General features: G+C 39.8%; 1 protein-coding gene across 2 annotated transcripts in view; it reads left to right on the top strand.

Moving 5' to 3' along the window:
* SUFU (SUFU negative regulator of hedgehog signaling) overlaps positions 1–8,103 on the top strand; it is a 41,939-nt gene extending 33,836 nt beyond the window's left edge. For both annotated transcript variants that reach the window (XM_063434285.1, XM_063434284.1), the window contains exons 10-12: positions 2–140; positions 4,291–4,359; positions 5,645–8,103. In XM_063434285.1, coding sequence (XP_063290355.1) covers positions 2–140; positions 4,291–4,359; positions 5,645–5,734 — 298 coding nt within the window. In that variant the 3' untranslated portion in view covers positions 5,735–8,103. The remainder of the gene's footprint in view (position 1; positions 141–4,290; positions 4,360–5,644) is intronic.
* Positions 8,104–21,448: the final 13,345 nt, after the last annotated feature.

Raw genomic sequence — 21,448 nt, 5'->3', positions numbered from 1 at the left:
GGGGAAGACTGTTACATGGAAGACATTTTACATATAAAAGTATTACTGGAGACACTGCAATCACATTTGTGTCCACGGGAGTGGAAGGTGCTTTTGCCACAGAGGAACACCCATATGCAGCACATGGTCCGTGGCTACAAGTAAGTTGTTTTTGTTTGAAGTTGATGTAAGTTCACTATATAGAGAGAGATATAGAGATGAAGATCTAGGTTCTTTTTTTAAGTGGTTTGAGTAAAAAGACAGCGGCTAAACATTTCTTGTGCTTTAGTAGCCCTTTGTCAGTAGGCAAGGATGGCTGTTTGATACATGGTTATTAAAACATGAAACATGTTTACTTTATGTTCTGAGTCTGCCTTCAAGGCCATATTTGCAGTGAGATTTTGTGAAATATACCTTTGTCACAATCCCGAAGTTCTGCAATGGCAGTCCATCAAGCAGACGGCTCGGGCGAACACGGTTTCCAACCACACAGAAATTATTTGACAAAGGACTAGTGGGTGATGTCTGCAGCCTGATATCATAAAACTACAACAGGCTGTAGTGGTTATGGTATTTAACGTGCACCTTCAAATAAAACCAGTTCTAGCACTTGCTCGGTTAAATGTTTCAAGGAAAAGGATTAGCAAACGAGCTTGCCTTTTTAGCATTCATTATTCTCCTTGCGTAGGCGGACCATCACAAAAACATAGCAATGATCAACTGCTCTGCAGGAAAGAGTCTTTCAGCTTCACAAGTCACCATCAATGTGTCCTACATTATGGACAAGCAGTTATGTTTAGTCTTGTTTGTGCTGTTCTCCTTTATTTAATCAACCAGAAAAATGGTTAAACATTACCTTAAATGCTTCAGCTTGAATGGACTCCAGTAATAAAGGATTCTGGCTCATTTGTAGCCCTTTTCTCTTGACGTAGACCTGCTGGGGCACTGTGTATCTGGGTTTTTTTTTTTGTAATTCCAGAGAGCACATATGGCATTACAGAGATCACAGAAGGTCAAGAGCAACGATCTGTCAATTTTAGCTTTAGTTATTGTGGTTCATTTGCTTTAGAACCCGTATCTCGTTTACACTTAATGTTATCTTTGAACACTGTTTTAGCTTGAGTCCTTGTTGATGCATTAGTAAGTACTTAAAAAAAACAATTTGCGAACTATGATGGTGTGTAAATTAAAGGAACACAGTCATTCATTTTTGTACTTTTTTTTTTTTTTTAATTCTTTATTTTTGAGTGCAGAGATGATTACAAGCTTAATCGTGACATATTTAGTATACAATATTGTTGCAAACAATTGGTTCATATAGTCAAGAGGTGCTGCACTTTTTTTTTTTTTTTTGTCGAGTAGGATCATGAATTAAACAAGAAGAATTGCAAGATAAAGATATTGGCATATATCCTGGCAGAATTAACAGCACATTTAATTGTTATAATACGACACGCTTGGAGTGCACGAGTAGCATTTATATGGACTAGTTAAACCATACTGCATACATCATGGAAGAATAGGTAGAGGAGAGACAAAGAAGGATAACATGGCTTATGCAGAGATTATACATACATGGTTCCACTAGCAAGCTCCCGCTAGGCTGATCGAACCTCACATTTGCATGCCTAAGAGATGGTTAAATGGTTGCATGTTACGCTAGCTCTAAAGTGTGGACAGCATGAACACATAAAGCAGAACATGAGAGCAGCGTCAACATTGAGATCACCATACTTCGCTAGTGTAAAATGTCCACCCCATGTTGGTTCCATGTCTGCTTGGTGAGGGTCCGCGTCGGCCTGCTGGGCAGCCCGTCAGTGTGCAGTGCAGATTGCCACATTGGGACGTAAGGTATAATGTAGAGGCTAGAGACCGTCAAGATTGGTGCTTGGGCGCTTGATGTTAAGGCTGGCTGCCTGTTGGGTCCGGTAGCTTCCTCTCGGGGCTGCTGTGTTTCATGGCGTGCGTGGGGAGTGCTCGAGGTCAGCCCCGTTGTGGGAGCACCTGGCTCGGCTGCTGGGTCGGTGGTCGTTGTCGAGGATAAGTGTTGTGTGGTGTGGCAGGTCGTCCAAGCTGCTGTTTGTGGGACCACAGTGCAGGACAGGCAGGTCCTGGGTTCTTTTAGCCCTCTGGATCCATGCGTGGGGGGCCTTGTTGGCTTCTCTGACCTGTGACAGAGATCTTCCACCGATTTCAGCGCACATGTCACGATGATCCGCCATCTTGTGGGGCCAGGGCTTTGAGCACATGTGGAGACCAGTAGTGCCGAGTGGTCACAGGGGATCCAGTTTTGGTCAGTGTCAGCGAATGCCTCTGCGCCAGCTTGCCTGTCGCTGTACCGCACCGCTTGATCAGTCTCCACAGTGGGGGCCTTCCCTCTGTCAGCTTTGATCGTTCTAGCTTGCACATGTTGCTGTCTTGCGGCGGCCATTTTGGGGAATACCGCCGGTGGGTTTTCTGCAGCAGGGTGGTAGTTTCGCCCCGCGTGTCGTGCCATGGCAGAAGTTGCTGCGTGTATATGCAGACCAGGATGACCCCCCCGGCCCAGAGGGGGGGGGGGGGATGGACGCCGGACACCGGCCGGAGACCCGGGAGAGCGGCCGTCTCATCCCGGCTCAAGCTCCTCACGCCTTGGGCCTTCGTCGGGTTACGGAGGGCATCTTGAAGGGTATCCCCTCGAACCCCAGGATCTGGGGATCAGGGTGATAGTTGTTGCAGGTGGCTAGGAAGATTTTATCCCCAGTTTGCGCCGTTTCGGGCCTCAAAGCGGGAGCTCAGACAAAGCGTGTCTGATCCCGTCGGCGGTCCGGCCCCGCCCCCCATTTTTGTACATTTTTGAGAGCTTATTCTGTAACATGCCATCTCACGTGGTTTTTGTTTTCATTCGTATTTATTGAAATATTTGAACAAAGATTGTGTAGAACGTACAGATTATTTAGATGTTAAAAATGTTGAGTATTTCTTTAACTGCATTGCTCACACATTATTAACATGTAACATGATTCATTGCTTAATATGCTGTTCCCTATCCATATCTACCACATGGAAACCGTGTTAATAAAATCCAGGCATGAGCATCAGCCAAAGGAGGTCTTATGATATATTGGGACTAGGGATTTTATTTTTGGGTCTGCTAATTATTAGAGCCAATATTCAGCATTTCACCGATAATTGGTATCTGTCTTATAATTTACCAATATTACCAATCACTTACTCAACTCTCCCAGTCACCACAAGCAGTCTTGTTTATCCGGAAACTCTAGCCAACCGCTAATGAAGCACCACATTCTGACCTCTTGTTACCCCTTTCTGTGAGTCTCCTCCACATGCGGAGCTTAGCTTGAGGCAGGCAGGTGATATCGTGAATATTAAAATACTGGACTGGCTTCAGCAATTACACTTCTATCAGTAACAGCACTGTACATGCTGGGATATCACTGGTCCCAGCATGTACTGGTAGGCTGAGAGTGATAGGAATGTGATTGCTGTGAGCACATTCAGTTAGTGTCAGATTTGTGTAGCAATTGTTACTTTTTAGAGCATTTTAAATGTACAGAATATTGGCACCAGTTATTGCCAATCGGCCAGAAAGGTGACGGAGAATTGGCAATGGCTCTGAAAATATATATTTTTTTTTTTAATCGGTTGATCCATAATTGTGACACCACACAAATTAGTTTTATTGCTTTAAAATATAAATTAAGCAAAAAAAATAACTTTGAATTCAATGTTCTATTTCAAAGAGAATAATTATAAGTTGCGTTAAGCACTTGGACTCAAAGGATGTGTTTTGAGGACACGTTCAAGAAGCTCAGCCGTAACTGGTTTTGCCAATTAAGCTTCTTCTGATCATGCTCGCTATTTTAATGTCTCTGGAATTTTTTTCACCCTTTTAAACGTTGGATTCTAAAAGAAAACTCCAAAGACCAGTCATTTTTGTGATGAATATTGATTGAAGTAGATTCATACAAATGTGATACTGTTATTAGTATCTTGATTAATTTACTAAACCTAATCCTTCCTTTCTCCTCTTCCCCGCTCCCCCCCCCACCCCCCCCCACCTTTTTTTTCTCCTGAAATCTTTTCCATGTGTAATTCTACATTGGTACTTGATTAATATAGAAATTCACATCAAGCATGAACTGCATCGTGAATGGTTTTAACTGTGAATTCTGTATATATTGTTTCTTTTCTGGTTTCCTGGGGGGGAAAAAATTAAAAAAATTCCATGCTGTAGAAAATCAAATCAAATACCTGCCAATTATACCGAGAACTGAACATAAAAGACTAGAACTATTTTATCTTTTTCAGATTTTACTGACTGAGGAGTTGGTGGAAAAAATGCTGGAAGACTTAGAAGATTTAAGCTCTCCAGAGGAAGTGAGTTCTCATTTGCTTGAGTTAGAGGAGAGGGGGGGGGGGCGTAAAAGGGATGCATTGTAAGAGAAGATCTGTCTAAACTGCCAGCCTTAGATTCTGCAGCCTCAGGCCATCCAAAACAAAACAAAAAAAGAGTAGATTTGCAGGATTTGGCCATTTTCCCTGCTGAATATCGTATCTTGCATTCATTAGAATTTGATCACCTATTTTAATAAATTATAGTGGTGGCCGTTCTGTAATACTAATTCTCCCCAGTAATCTAACAATATTTACTTGAAGAAATATGCAAAAGATGTAAATAAAACAATGATTTCTTTGCTGCCATTTAGGGTTCTCTTCCCATGACATCATTAATGAAATTAGTGTAAATTAACCACAAACAAAATGTAGCTGGTAATGAAAGGATTGTATGAATGGTAAAAAAAGGCAATTTAAGAAACTTAAATTAACACCAAAAAAAAACCACTTTGGTTTACTGAAGAATAGACACTTAACGGTGATCTTGCATAAAAGACAGTCATTAGTTCACAGGGTATAAACATGCAAAGTCTTTAAAATCCAGATTGGTGAACTGTACTGATTCTGAAAGAAACCAGATCAACTGTTTTCGATTTAAAAAAAAAAAAAAAACCAAAAAAAAAAAACTGTACAGATCTAATGTAATCAGGCACATCAGGAGTCAAGCTATTACTAAGCTGTGCTTGTGGTCTGTTAGTGATGCATTCCAAATTATATTATTCAGATTGTGCTGATTATAGTTCCCACCAAGTGCTTGTCTGATAATGCAAGCAAGTCTGCAGGTTTCAAAGAGTTATTAATTCTTTGTCCTTATATTTTTATTTTATTTTTATTTTTTTTTCCTTTCTTTATCTAACCTCACACAGGAGGCTGCTTTCCACTTGCAGGCAATTTACAGTAGCAGATAAGAACATCTTAAATTAAACCTTCTACAATAAGATTGGTTTGAAAGTTAAAGAAATACTTGTAGCACCAAAGCAACTTTAGCTTAATGAAGCCGTTTTGGTGTATACATCATGCCCTGGATGCATCACTGCTCACTTCTCTGCCGTTTTTAGGAGTTAAATTGCTTTCTTCTTACAGACCTAAATGACAGAGAATTGAGGAGTGAGGCTGTATGGGCATGATCTGTACAGTTGTTTGGTTCTTTAAATCCTACTGTGAAATGGGAAAAATAAATATCTTTGCATTGAATTTTACTTTGACCGATATTTAGATTATCTTTTTATTTAAGTTTTTTTTTGTTTTTTTTTTTAAATACTTTTAGCTAAAATTACCAAAGGAATACAGTTGGCCGGCAAACAAGCTGAAAATCTCCATTCTACCAGACACGGTGTTTGATAACCCACTGCATTAATGCTGGAGGAACGTCGACATGTCTTCCTGCAATATGGGAGAGCCAAGATGCACTTTCCCCTGTACAGCACAGTTTTTGCAATAAAACAAAAAACGGAGAAAGCCAAAGGATTGCATTTCCTGCACAGTCACTGCATCATGAGACAGTTGAACACAGAAAAAGTGTGTGGATTTTCAACAATGTGTTTTTTTGGTTTTTTTTGAGTAACCTGTGCCTGAGTGAACACCAAGTCAATTACTATATGGTATTCACCACTCAGTCATTTTATAATGTCCAGACACAAGGCAATGGTGTAAAAATAATAATTACTGACCATGAATGACCGTATTGTGGGTTCTATGAGCAGTCCTCAATAAGACTTGTCATTTAAGTGTTACAAACTGTGTGGTTGCGTTCTGATAATCTACCATGGTGTGTCTTGTTTTATATGTTTTGGTTTGTTTGTGTTTTTTTCTTTTTTTTTTTCTTTTCCCAGTTGTGAATGGGACAGCGGAACTCTCTGTCAGTAATTGGACCAAGAACTATGTGAATTATTCATGTTTTGATTCATAACAGTGTTGAGCAATTGTGGCATTACCTTAATCGTGAAGAATCTTCACATTTCACCTGTTGAGAAGTGGTCACGTTTAGCAGTATTCTTTAGCAAGTTGTCCAGTTACTTCTAGTTTATTTATTTCCCAGTCCATGTTCGTACATCTTACGTGCATTACTCTAAATAGCTTGAACACAATCTAGCTTTTGAATTATAGTTGTCAAACATTCTTGTTTTTTTTCTTTTCTTTATATAGAGACCCGAGCTGAAAACAAAACTCAGTGGAACAAATATAAAACATGAGTGCCTGTCTTTTAATCTTTTAAATTTATATGGCTTTGAGACTTCTAATCATTTTTTTATATAACTATAGGGACTTTGATACTAAGTTGTACTTCAGCAAACACTGTAATTGAATGGGTTTGATCCTGTCTGTACTTATGATGTATTAGAGTTGCTAACTGGAGAGAAAAGGTGGGAGCTTATGGATGTATAGCATTCCTGCAGGTATGTTTTTATTTTTGTTCTTATGGCTAATAGTTCTGCATCCTATGGGTAATCGGTTGATTCAGGATAAACCAAGGAACATTATTAATATTTTGACTTTTTTTTGTACACTTTTGTGTATATTTTTAAATGACCAATTTAGTTGATATACCCCCATAGAAAATATGCATGCAATTAGTTTTACGTATTTTCTTGTGGGTATATGAAGTGTTGGCTTGCAGTAGCTGCAGATCAATATGGGCAAGCTACCGCAACCCCTCCCCAGCACAGACTTACTGTGGCTGTCCATTCCGATTTTCTCAATGCAGCTTACTTATCTTTCTTATAGCACTGCTAACTAATTTCACATAAGTAGTGTTTATGGGTACAGCAACGGAGTTGTGGTTAATTGACTCTGTGCCGGTAAAAGCTAACAAGTGAATTACAACTCCCGGACCCCAAATTAATGACATAAGTATTTGAGCAAAAAGGAAGAGGGGGGACCCTAGATTGACAGGGATGAATATAAAAGGTAGGCTTATGGAACAAAAAACATTTTTTTAAGCTAAAGAAGATGACTTAAAAATCTCACCCAGAAAGAATTATTCTCAAATTGCCCCACACATGTGAGGAGTGTATGGATTATCCTCAAACTGGTAAACAAAGCAAATTTGAGTGTGAACATTTAACAAAGAAGTCCTTGTGAACCTCTCATTGCTTATATTTGCATAGCCCAACTTTCTAATGAAGCCATAGGTTAGGGAACCTGAACAGATAGCATAGAATATTAAATATTTTTTGGCATGATTTTTAGGTAACATAAACCACATGCTAGGCCAAGAAAAGTACCTTTTGTATTGTATGTTTTATACCAGTGACTCTTCAAATGAGAGAGCCTTCCTTATTCTTAGCAATGAATATCAATGACCCATCCTGACCTACCAACCCTCCCGCCCTAGAATGTGGCTCTCAATTTTATTTAACATCGTTTATTAAATTTACTTTTTCTGGTTTGGCTATCTTAGCCTAATTTTTTACATTTTGTGTTCATATTATATAGTAAACGATCAATAAAAAGGGCCTGTTGATTGCAATGAAAATGACTTGCAGAACGTGGAATATTCTAAGCACCATAACCACTGCCGCCCAATGTAGCCCAGATAAGTAACTATTCTAAAACGGTTTGTGAAAGTGCCAGGACACACCTGGCACTATAATCACTACAATGGGCAGTAATCGTCATGGTACTTGGAGTTTTAATTTAAAGGTTAAAAGTTGCCTTTCTCGTATTTTTTTTATTTTTTTATTTATTTATTTTTTAACCTAAGAAATGAAAAGTTTGTATATTCAAGCCTGCAGTGATAAGTTCATTAAGTTACCGTAATCGGTTTGAATAATCTTTTCTCGGTTCCTTTTATATGTACTTACTTATAAAATGTACTCCCTTTCCAGTTGCATAAAGAAAAATTAAAGTCTCTGGTTATTTCCTAAACACTTGACTGTTTTAACCTAAATTTTTCAGTTAAGTTGGCAACATTTTCAGCTTGCTATAGCTTGGCTCTTTTGCCGCAACATTTTTTTCTAACCTTGGTTTTCAGTTCAATGTCTAGTGAATAAACTCTGAAACCCATGTTTTAAATTGATCATTTCCATATTTCATGTATTTTATATACTGTAGCAAGGTATTCACAAACGCCATTTAAAGAGTTGTTTATTGCTTTTTGAGAGATCAATTAAAGCGAGAGGGTGGTATTATTTGGGTAGTGTCTTATTTTTTTTATTTTTCTCCTCCTCCCAAATTTTCCCACACTGCTAGAAAGGTACCAGTGACTTATATTTTTGTTTCAAAGTTGCTTTGCGTACAATTGAAAATGTCACATAACGTTCTAGTTATAATTATCTTCTGATTTCATTAAAAATGAAGAATAAATCTGCCTTACTGACTTTACTATCCTAAATTGTCGCCTGTGTTGCTGTAGCTGATGAACATCTCGGAATAAAGCAGATGTGGTTTTCAGAGGTCTTTTGAGTACTAGTGCAAGCATTCATACTGTTACTTTAATATCCCATGAACACAGGGTGAATCATCCATTATATACAACTTGCTAGCTAATTCTTCTTTTCCAAACATACGAATAGTCTAAGAAGATTGGGCACTTGATCTGGCGTGCATATGAAAGCTACCATAAGTTGTTCCATTTTTCTTTTATTTATTTTTTTAAACATGTAGCTGAGACAAAGCACTGCAGATAAGACATGCTCTGGTAGAAAGCAAACACCCTTGAAATTAAACTTCTCACAGTGCACTTTACTGACAGCTTGGCCCTTGGTGGTGTTTATTCAGTCTGAAAGGAAGCAGTGATGTATTTTCCCCTCCCTGCATTCTGGATTGCAACACGTCAAAGAGCAGTGAAGCTTTTGAGACTTTACATTCCAATAACTTGACGGATGCCATCTTGTTTTTGTTTAAAATCTCATTGCAGATACTCCATTTGCACAGCAAAAATAGATCATCCCAGCATTCTGAAATCCTTTTAAGAAAAGAAAAAAACTACAAGTCTACAAGAGAGTAGAATTGTACGGAATGAATGGGTTATTCCAAAGGTCGCCCCTGGAGACCGCTCAAATGAAAACAAATTCTAGTTCCCCCTTCCACTTTAAATATAAAACCACCCTGTATCACCTGTTTCCAGGTGACCTTAGAACAGATCTTGTACAGTAAGGCTCTATTAATCAAGAATACTATTCCACCCATGCCTTTTGCTAGGCTAATTACTAGTGTATATACATGTACAATTAGTTTAAATTGGTGAAATGCGTTTTACATTTTGCAATTTTTATGCAGTGTACATTTCTGAATGGCAAAGTTGTGATGAGTTACAGTGGTCCATTTGAAATGGTGCTGCCCTAGGCATGACAGATCTCGAGCACGCTCCAATTTAAATTTACCTGCCCCTTCCTGCCAAGGCCACACCTCTTCCTGCTAACACATTTTGACTCAGGACCAGCATACACTTACTGATTTGACACAATCTGACACACATACAATCATTCAGACACACTGACAGGCACACAGACACATTGACATGACAGACACATTAGCCTGGGCATTTGGGGGCGGTGTTATTTGCTGCCCCCTGGAAAGTGCCACCCAAAGCAAATGTCTTTTTTGCCTCGTGGTAGATACATCCCTGGTCCCAAATAAGCCATTGCCTCACCCATTTTTTTTATAAATGTTCTATTAATATTTTTAAGAGCTCTGCCCCAATGCATTGCTTTTCAAAACCCCTGGGAATATCTAAAAATTAGACACAAATTGCTGTAGATCAGAAATGGCTTGAGTCTGGCAAAGCATCGTGGGAGTTGTAGTTTTAAAACCAGGTATCTATTTTGCCCTTTCCTCTGCTTAATTTTTTTTTATGAGGGTCATGAATTATAGTGTGACTGTTAATACTTTACGGTCGAGAGCTTTTGAATAGTTATTCCTGCAAACCTTGGTTGAGTACTCGCTGTGCTGCTCATTCTGACATCCTATGCTCAGGGAATGTACAGGCTGTCAGTGGATCGTCAATGTGGGTGAACATATATAGAACAAAAAATTATACATTTATGGCACACTGGGTACACACTGCATTGGAGAAAGAGAACCCAGAATTTTGTTTTTCTCCTCCACTTTCTATGTTCATTGATAGAGAAGATAAAGTCGTGATTGACAGGGAGACCAGGTGGAGACACTCATTTCAGAATAGAAGTAAATACTGCAATGTGGATTCCTAATTTTATTTTTTAAAATGCAACTACAAGCACAGATTTGGTAAATATACATGTTAAGTAAGCCTTGTAGGGCAGTCTCTTTCAAGGAAAAGTTATAATGGGTACACTTAAACTATAATGAAATGTAGCTTTAAATCAACGACCTCTATAAATTACTCACTACGTGAGCGGTCTTCTTTGTACTTTTATTTGCCAGCTTAGTGTTGTCATCTTCCAAGCAATGAGTGCTGCTTACTAATTAATATAATGTGACATAATGCCTTTGTATGGCATAGCCTGTGTAATGCTGACTTAATAAGCCTGCTCCCTTGTTTCTGGGAAGAAATGTTACTCTGGTATCAGATATACCTGCATAGCAACAATTTTTATAATTGGATCTTATAGGAATAATTAATTGGATTATGCTCAATGGATTGAGAGTGGATTCTTGGAATTGCAATTCTGCACAAAACCAGTCCATCTAATAACCAAGATAGACCTAATATGTATTTAGATCAGGGGTGCACAAAAGGTAGATCCCCATTTGTTTAAAATGTACAGCTTCCTTGATGCACGATTATTCTAAAGGCATGCACAGCATCATGGGAGTTGTAGTTCTACAACATCTGGGGATCTACATTTTGGCCACTCCTGATTTAAATACAAAAAGTGCTGACTTTTTATCACGGTACAGTGAATTTAAATCTGTATGGCAACATTTAGACAAACTTACCTGATCGGGGGGGGGGGGGGGGGGGATCTTGCAACTTGGCTATAGTCAAAGCTTGGATTCTTTTTGAGCCTAAATCCTGCCTTTCTGATTTCAATTCACTGCAAAGCAGAGCTTTATGAATAAGACACTGTGTGTAGTGTTTCTCTGCGGATTCTGAGTAAACTTGTCCTTTGTATTTAGTCCATATGATTGCTTTTTCCAACAAGGAAATGGCTGAAATCTCCTGGATTACTTTAAATTGGCATTTTCTTTCTTTAATGGCAGAATTAGAAATTATGCAAGATTGCATGCCCTCTCCGATTTCTCATAGGAAATGCAGAAATGCAGCTCATACATATGAATTGCAGCCACGAGTAACCTCTCGCTTACAGAGCGAGCATGCACCTTGTTACACTGTGAGATACTCGGCACAGTTTTTGTTTAGTTTTGTTTTATTATTTTGCAATAACTAGTCAACTTAGTAAACATTACAGGGGTCTGCAATATATGGCATGTGAGGTACCTTTACAGCATGCAATGGTGCCAGATATAAATAGGCTACAGAAATCAAAGGAGCTCCCCCTGGATCTGACCAAACCGGTGTCCCAATGGGTTCAGATACCTGCTAGTGCCAACCCAATGTTCACCACTTGCAGTGATTGCAGCTAGTGGTGACAGCAGTCCTCAAATGAATCACTGCAGTGCTTGGAGGAACCTGAAAAAAAAAAAAAACACACACCCTCTCCCTCTCCCCTGTTTGTAGCCTCTAACACATACACAGCATCATAAGCAGCCCCCACAAACAAATCACTGGCAACCCACATTCTCTCAGAATTCCACAAACTGCTTCCCATGTTCAATACCCCAAGCCCCACACACACACTCTCTCTCTCTCTCTCTCTCTATATATATATATATATATATATATCTATCTCTATCTCTATCTCTATCTCTATCTTACAAACATTCAGACACGATACACAGCTCACATACATATGTAACACAAACAGGCCGTACCACCAACTGCTCACACCGATATGCACAAATACATAAACCAAGTAGAATACGATAATATAAGTGGACCGGACAAGCAGCCCCCAAAACACAGCATGTAGCACTTTGGAAGAAAGGCCCAAATGTACTTGCACTCTGAAAGCATTACTCCGCAGATGTAGATGCTATGATGTCGCTCCAAAAAGTTTTTCTATTTTTTTTTTTTTGCGCTATGATGTCCTAGTCACCATTTAAGTTATTTTACTCCCCTTTGCTCACACAATACGCTACTCTCTCTGTGACTGGCCCTGCCTCCTTTATTGATATTATCAGTCGTGATGATCTCAGCAAATCCAATTCTTTCCTATAAGAAAACCTTTGGAGGCTCAGGCTAGTGAGCGTGTTTTGCAATATACCACTCTGCGCTGTTCAGATGAGACCATTTAATTTGATGTAGCCAATTTCTGTCTCTAGTGCCTGCCATAGTTACAGCCACTAGAGGCGTTTAAAACAAGCAATATAAACATTGCTGCTCCAAAACAGCAATATTTTCAGCTGCAGGGTTAAAACGGGCCATGGCACCCACATCTTCATGGAGATAGAGTGGACTTTGTGCCTACAGAGTCCCTTTAAATAAACACACTATGAATTAACTTTAAAAAGTAAAATCATGAAACCAGAGGTTATATAGGGGGCAGTTAATAGAAAACTAATATGGTTATAATGTTACTCCTGGAGGGGTTTTAATCTTTTAATAGACCTCTCCCACATTAAATGGGAAATTGCCTTTTAAAGTAGGTCAGGTCTATCTGGCTTTCGTGAGCTAGCTCAGTGATTAATGCTCCAGCTTTGATACTCGTTTCATTAAGTTTACCCTCAGATTTGTTTTTCCCCACCTAGCTCTGAATGGTCAATGTGTAACTTGCTCAAAGTGGGATGCGAGTCCTGTGTTTTTATTTCAAAATCTTTCCTAAACATTTATTGTGAACAATTTTGAAACTGAGTGCCCAAACCTCTGTATGAATCAAGTTATTGATCATTCATCATGTGCCCTTGCCTGCTTTCTCCTGTCCTCCTCATATGTGTGGTTCCTTGCTGCTGCCTGCTTCTTGATGAAGTTGCTTTTACCTCCAGCTTGGACAGGGTAACCCCATTCAATGTTAGATAATTTTCGGGGCATTTAACACAAAAATAAGAGTTCTTACCCCCACACTGGAGATATGATTAAGGCAGAGATTCCACATTTTCCTTGCAGCCATACCAATTCATACCAGCAGTTGGAGCTGTGATAGGCTGAAAGCAATCAGCTGACACTCTCAGCCAATCACAGCCATCCTTTGCTGTTCAGGCTAATGCTTCCTCAATAGCCCAAGTAGCTCAGAGGAGATGTACTGCTGGGAACTCTTGTTTAGCATTAAAACATTAAATAAGGTTTAATGCTGAATGAAAGAACAATGGTGCGGGACTTCAGACACTATAACCACTGTAATAAGATGGAGCAGTTACAGTTCCTGCACTGTCCCTTTAACTTGCGTTTTCACGCTTTCAATATTTATAAAGTGAACATCATCGACTTGAGTAATTACGTCTAAACTAGCAAACTATCCTTTCAGGTTGTTAATTTGATGTTATGTTTATATTTTAGTAACAACTAGATATGTTATTATGTGTGTCAGCGTTTTAATGTTTATTAACAAGAACTAAACCATAGCAAGTCTTAAATAGGCCAGAGATAAAGTAATGAATTGCCCAGATTGCTGAGGAACACTACAAAGCAGAACTACACAAACACAGCGAGCTGGTAGCAATAACGAGTGGCTAGCAGAATGGGCATGTCACCAATTAGGAGAGCTGGAAAAGGTCCCCGGGGTGGAAAAGATTCAAAGTAATGAGGACAATGGGGAGGAGAACCAGTTTGATGTGGACCTTGGGATTTTGGCCCTCGTAAAAATATAGACAATCAAAAGGTAGTCATGGCTCATTTGGGATGAAAAAAATAAAAACCTCATTGTCTCTTTTTACAGCGGTATTGTAGCGACTTATCTGCATCAGTTAGAAATACCTGCAACATTGTATCTGAATCTTACATTGGACTCAGGATACTGTATCCCAAATATTTTCTGTTGTTTACCGACTTTAAAACATTAGTTATGAACTTCTATTTTCCTTGTTGTATATATTCGTAAAACAATAAAAATAATAATTTACCCTGGATAAGAGTACAATTATTAAACAAACAAAAACTAAAATGTAATTGTACGTATCAATCGACTTATACAGTTACAGTTCAAAAGGTGAAGACTAATGAGTTGTTTCTTTAAATCAAGGAATCCATATTTTCTAAAAGGAAAAATGTTACTTTGGCTTGACTATCGGTTGGTCTAATACTGGATCCAAAGAGAGAATTCTGCTTTAACGGCAGGGGTTAGCAACCTGTGGCACGTGTACCATGCATGACACTCGAGGTGACTTTTCACAGCACTCATTGTTGCCAGAGCCAAACAGGCTGCGGCCTATCACGAGTCTCAGTAGGACTTCAGATATCTGCTATTGCAAACCGAGCGGTGATTGCAGTTGGTGAGGGACAAACCTCAATTCCTCAGTTTACGCATTGCAGCTCTTAAAGGAAGTGATCTCAGAAAACTTCCTCGCAGCATGGAAATTCGCACTGGGGTAGAGCAACCCACAGCAGCTATCACAGCTCCTGCCCTTGACCCCAGGGAAGCAATACACAGAGCTACAGAATAAGTCTTCCCCTCATACACAGATTACAAACAGCCCACACACTAACACACACAGTCCCCACAAACACAACACCAATTACAAATCCACATACATGCAGATAACTCATCAAGCAGCCTTTCACATACAATACCACAAGCAGCCCCACACATACACACAACCAAGCACACAATGTGACACATCATCCACACACACAGTTACACAAGCAGCCCCATACACAGTCCACATTTATAGGTATCTCACACAATAGCACAAACTACTCATGAACCTATACAATGTAACAGCCCACATACACACAAATACAATGCTACAAAGCAACTGCAGCCCCCATAAATAACACATGCAACGTACACACCTCAATTTACAAAAAATAGAACCGTCATGCCAAGGGACTTCAAGATCCTGCTTTGGCACAGTACTACTGAAATGTTGCCTATCCCTGTTCTAGGGTCGTACAACCTATTATAAGGCAAACAAATCAGAATCAATAATTTATGGGATCCAGTGCGGCTTTTCTCTTTAGTGTCTATGTTTGTAAATTCTATACCCAAATCTTCTAACAGATCAACGGTCCTGTAGGTTTCAAATCGGATGTTTTATTTATACCATCAAGACACAGGGAGATAAATTCCCCTTTTTTACTTGTTGTGTGAAGAGTTTCTTCGTTTTTGTTACATCTTTGAGGTATTGTTTGTGATTACATTTTGTTTTTGTTTTTTTATCGTTATGCATGACATTTTTTTTATTAGAAGATAGGTCCTAATCTGAGCTCACCTGGAAAATAAATATTTAAACAGTGGATTTTTACAAATATATACCACATTATTCCCCTTTTTTCCAGTTTGAAAGATTAATATCCTTGATATTTTATGTACCGCTGCCCTAGTAGTTCATGGATTCTATATCCATGCATTTTTTCTTTCTTACCCAATTTTTGTCTTTCAGTTCCCCAGGGAGCAGAGGAGGGAACCAAGTAAATCCACGGAAGTCAATATTTTTAGAAATTTCTTCTCCCTACTTGTAGCAAGATCTTGATATCTCCAATGGAGAGCTAATTAGAATGGCCGATGTTTATGTGAAGGTAATGATGACATATATACCTTGGATGACATATGATGACATATTAATCTTAGATTTTACTTGTATTTTAGTTTTCTATCAAATAGGCCGACCAAACCCCAGTGATTTATACTTACGCAGTTTTATCATTTAGTTAGGGGGAAAAACCCTCTTCATTTTGAAGAAAGGAGTCTGGCTAACCTATCCTGTTTTTTCTTTTTGTTTTTTGTTTTTAAACATTTTTAAAAACAATTAAACATTTTTTAGAGACCGTCATTGTTCAGATACATAGTCATTGGCAAGTGTTTCTGAGTTTGTCACATGTTTTAAAGGGACACTGTAGTCACCAGAGCCACTACAGCTTCCAAATTCTAGTATCTACATTATAACCAGTCCCTGCATGCTTTTGAAAATGCAGTGTTTAGATCACTGGCTAGTAGCACTCCTAGTAGCAGTCACTCAGATGGCCGCTTCCCAGTGCAGTGCTGCACAGCTTATTCACACTCTGCATGTGCATGCTCCAGGCTGGGGAAGGAGAGGGTTTCTTATTATTATTATTTTTAACTTATGTGGAACGGAGGGAGTCGAGTGGGAATGCAGAGTGGATGGGAGGGGACAGCAAGCTTCCCCTTGCAGGCGCTCGACCTGCAAGGGGAAGACTTTCACGTCTGTCGGCAGCGTGCAGCAAGCGCTGACTATGGACATATTTCATGCACAGAATTGGCATTTGGTAGCCCAGGACAGAGTTCTGGGATGCCAATGTCATGTGTGCTGGAAGTGCAACTATCCCCCACCACACAATTGACAGTATCTCAGTATGTGCAGAGTTTTAGTAAAAAAAACAAGTTACCTGCGCTCTCTCCTTAATCCCTATGTACCGTATATACTCGAGTATAAGCCGAGTTTTTTAGCACATTTTTTGTGCTAAAAAAACCCAACTCGGCTTATACTCGAGTCAGAGTCTGTATTATGGCAATTTGCATTGCCATAATACAGACTGGGGGAGAGGGGGCTGCAGAGAGCGTTACTTACCTGTCCTGCAGCTCCTGTCAGCTCTCTCCTCCTCCGCGCCGTCAGTTCAGCACCTCGGTCAGCTCCCAGTGTAAATCTCGCGAGAGCCACGGCTCTCGCGAGACTTACACTGGGAGCTGACAGAGGGAGCTGCACGGACGGCGCGGAGGAGGAGAGAGCTGACAGGAGCTGCAGGACAGGTAAGTAACGCTCTCTGCAGCCCCCACAGCCCCCCCCCACTGAACTGCCAATGCTGGACCACCAGGGAAGGAGCCCCCCTCCCTGCCATGTATCAAGCAGGGAGGGGGGACGAAAAAAAAATAATTAGGGATAATAAAAAAATTATAATAATTAAATAATAAATAATACAATAATAATAATTAAATGAAAAAAAAAAAAAATAATAATAATAAAAAAAATTTAAATAATAAAAAAATTTAAATAAAAAATTGCCCACCCCCCACCAAGGCTCTGCAACACACACACACACACACACACACACACACACACTGCATTCATACACACACACACACAGCACTCATACACTGCACTCATACACACACACTGCACTCATACTGCATTCATATACACGCACTGCACTCATACACACACGCTGCACTCATACACACACGCTGCACTCATACACTCACGCTGCACTCATACACTCACGCTGCACTCATACACACACACTGCACTCATACACACACACTGCACTCATACACACGCTGCATCCATACACACGCTGCATCCATACACACGCTGCATTCATACACTCACACTGCATTCATACACTCACACTGCATTCATACACTCACACTGCATTCATACACACACACTGCATTCATTATACACACACTGTAAATAAATATTCAATTAATATATTTTTTTTAGGATCTAATTTTATTTAGAAATTTACCAGTAGCTGCTGCATTTCTCACCCTAGTCTTATACTCGAGTCAATAAGTTTTCCCAGTTTTTTGGGGTAAAATTAGGGGCCTCGGCTTATATTCGGGTCGGCTTATACTCGAGTATATACGGTATTTGTAAACAAATGGAGGTTTTTTTAGTTACCTCCAATTGTCATGAGAGGACCCACCTGCCAATGCCAAGGCAGAGTTTTAAGCTGAAACACTGCACATACTGACTCCTCCCACCATAACCACTTCAAATAACTGAAGTGGTCATGGTGGTTGGAGTAACCATTTAAATCACCATTCTAACCCATGAAATACCAGGTGATAGCAGATTATCCTAATCCGCCAATAGGCAGAGTAAACAACAGTCTACAGGTGCCTGTATACAAGGGGCACCTACCCTGAGTAATCATATTCATTATCCTTAACCAAACAGCAGAGAACTGTTTTTTTTGGAGTGGGATTGGCAAACCTGTTCTTACAGTGTTCTTCGAAAATATATTTTAATTCCTTCAACTGTTTAATTTGCTGTTTATTGTATTCCATATATCATCATCTTATTTGAGTGAACTAGAATTCAGCACAAAACAATAGCTATTAGTCATGTTATATAGAATATATCACCTGTCGTTTGTTACTGTCCATTTCTAACTTAAGGGTAGGATCCATTAGACCCAGATCATTGATTCAGGAGACTTTTCAGAATAAAGTTTTGGAGCTAATATATCATCTCCTGCTTCGGGAGTTTCACACCATCAGTTGGACTATCTTGTTAAAACAGGTGGTGGTGAGCGAGATATCGAGAGACTTACGGCACATTGTCTGCAGTCTAAGCAATGTTACGGGCTGGCCACAGTCAGACGAGCAATAAACCTAGCACTTTCGGGAAATTTCTGTTTAACATATTCAAGCGTTATTGATTCCTCTGTCTACAGTAGATGAAAGGGGAATATCATTGCCCAATTTGCATGATGAAGCACTTAAAGAGAAATCATCAGTTCCTTGGAAATTGCAGAATTGAATTAAACATTGAACGTCGGCTACAACCCCTGTTAACCTTTTCTCGTGTGACGAGTTTCCTTTAGATCTATATGAAAGATTTAGCAGTCTGCATTCCCATCCAAATGATTCTTTGTACAGGGTGGGCCAAACACAGTAGGGTTTGACAGGTGAATACATTTTTTGTTGTTGCAAGTACATATTATAACTGAGTCTTGTCACTAACACACCTTACTCCAAGTATGCGCATGTCTTAGTTTTTGGTTGTGAAAGGTTTAACTTTTTGTCTGCATTAGACAGGAAATAATGACAAAAATAATCCTTAACATTACCTATACTTAATTATAATATCATAACACTGACACCACCAAGACCACCATTTAAGAGAAAACTCAACGTTTACATTCCTTCCAGTAAGACCACTCGTGGCAGTCATTTGGCTGAGATTATCATGAATGATTCCTTCAGCCATGGCGGCGGGGCCAACCACGGTGAGGCCAGCACGGTGATGGATAACACTTGTGTTTAATTCCTTTTAACTCCATTCTGACATGGGCCGTTCACCTAAACATAGCTAACACTATATATAGTGTTCCTTTAAGTTTCTCCAGCCATGTTTATACTCTTTTATAGGGTGCCCTTTTGCCATTTTGTATATGACTCTGGTATGCAATGGTTATCTAACTGCAAATGGCCACTTAGCATATCAAAAGATTCCACGATGGGGCATAGCCAGTTAGTTTTCATTGAAGCTGGACTTAGAGACTACTCGTGTGTAACATTTCACACCTGGCAGAGGAGCTCTGGTTGGAGTCACAACTTCAAAAGAGGAATTCATGTTGTAAACCTTTTGATACACTCAAATTAACCCTGTCTTCTGCTGAAATTGGCCATACCACCTCTATTAGGCAGACAATTCATGTAGGCACTTCACAAATCACATGAAATGGGGATATTCTGTAGTGAAGCAATGAATTATGCTCCCTAAACGTGACACAATCAGCCACTATGATCTACTAATTTAAATAACGGATTGATTGCGCAATTGTTCAGACGCAGTGGTTCCCAATCTTCGTTTCCCATAGATATCATCGGGAAAACACGTTTTAGATAAAGTGTAGCTGAATATATCACCTACTATTGAGAGGTGTTCCTGATATCTTAAAGGGACACTCCAAGCACCCAGACCACTTCTGCCCATTGGAGTGGTCTGGGTGCCAACTCCCACTATTCTTAACCCTGCAAGTGTAATTATTGATTTTTTTTTATAAACTGCAATAATTACCTTGCAGGGTTAACTCCACCTCTAGTGGCTGTCTACTAGACAGCCACTAGAGGTCACTTCCTTCTTCATAGCACAGATTATCTGTGCTAGAGCGTCGCTGGACGTCCTCACGCTGTGTGAGGACCTCCAGCGTCGCTCATTTCCTCATAGGAAAGCATTGAAAATCTTTTTCAATGCTTTCCTATGGGGAGTGCTAATGCGCATGCGCAGCATTGCCGCGCATGCGCATTAGGTCTCCACGGCCGGTGGGCGGGATCAGTCAGTAGGAGGAGCAATGCAGAGGAGGAGACAGCGGCGAGGGACATCGTCGCTGCCTCAGGTAAGTGACTGAAGGGGTTTTCACCTCTTCAGCAAGTGGGGAGTGGGGAGGTGGGAGGAAGAGGGGACCTCCAGTGCCAGGAAAACTGATTGTTTTCCTGGCACTGGAGTTTTCCTTTAAATCATTATACATCAAGTTCTCCGTGTAATTAATTGGGGATGGGTAGTGGCTGAGCATGATGGTGTGTGGGGCTCGATTTAGTGTGATTCTGGTTGTTGGCTGAGTGTTATGTGTGGGGGCTGTGTGTGCAATATTTATATTAAAACATGTTTTTTAACCCCCTCCTTCTGCTTACTTCTGCACAGAGTGGGGGTGTTATCCCTAGTGGTCCTGGCCTCAGCTGACCGTATCCCTGAGGGAGCGTGCACAGCCGTCCCTGCAAACCATATTAAACGCTCTTGCAGTCCGACAATCATTGAATGGGTGTTGCCAGTGCTCTGACTCATTCTCTGAGAGAGTTTGGAGTGAGAGAGAGCACTTAAAGTGCTCAGAGCAGTCATTTAATTGTTATTTAGTATATCGTCTAACTGACAATATGCAATATAGACATGTGCATTTATTGCAGTTTTTCTTAAACAAATAGATTTGTTTGACAACTAATCCATATGTCTGGCATGGAACCCCTTTTGATATGTTTTCAATCTGATCAATTAGTTTAAAAATGAATCGAAAGAGGATTTAAGCCAGACAAATCTATTCATCATAAAATAAATTGATAAGATTAAAGGGAACCTATAGTCCAGAAAATAACTACCGTATATACTCGAGTATAAGCCGACCCGAATATAAGCCGAGGCCCCTAATTTTACCCCAAAAAACTGGGAAAACTTATTGACTCGAGTATAAGACTAGGGTGGGAAATGCAGCAGCCACTGGTAAATTTCTAAATAAAATTAGATCCTAAAAAAA

This window comes from Pelobates fuscus, chromosome 10, assembly GCF_036172605.1.
Source record: "Pelobates fuscus isolate aPelFus1 chromosome 10, aPelFus1.pri, whole genome shotgun sequence".
Classification (NCBI taxonomy): Eukaryota; Metazoa; Chordata; class Amphibia; order Anura; family Pelobatidae; genus Pelobates; species Pelobates fuscus.
This window is presented reverse-complemented; position numbering and strand designations above follow the sequence as displayed.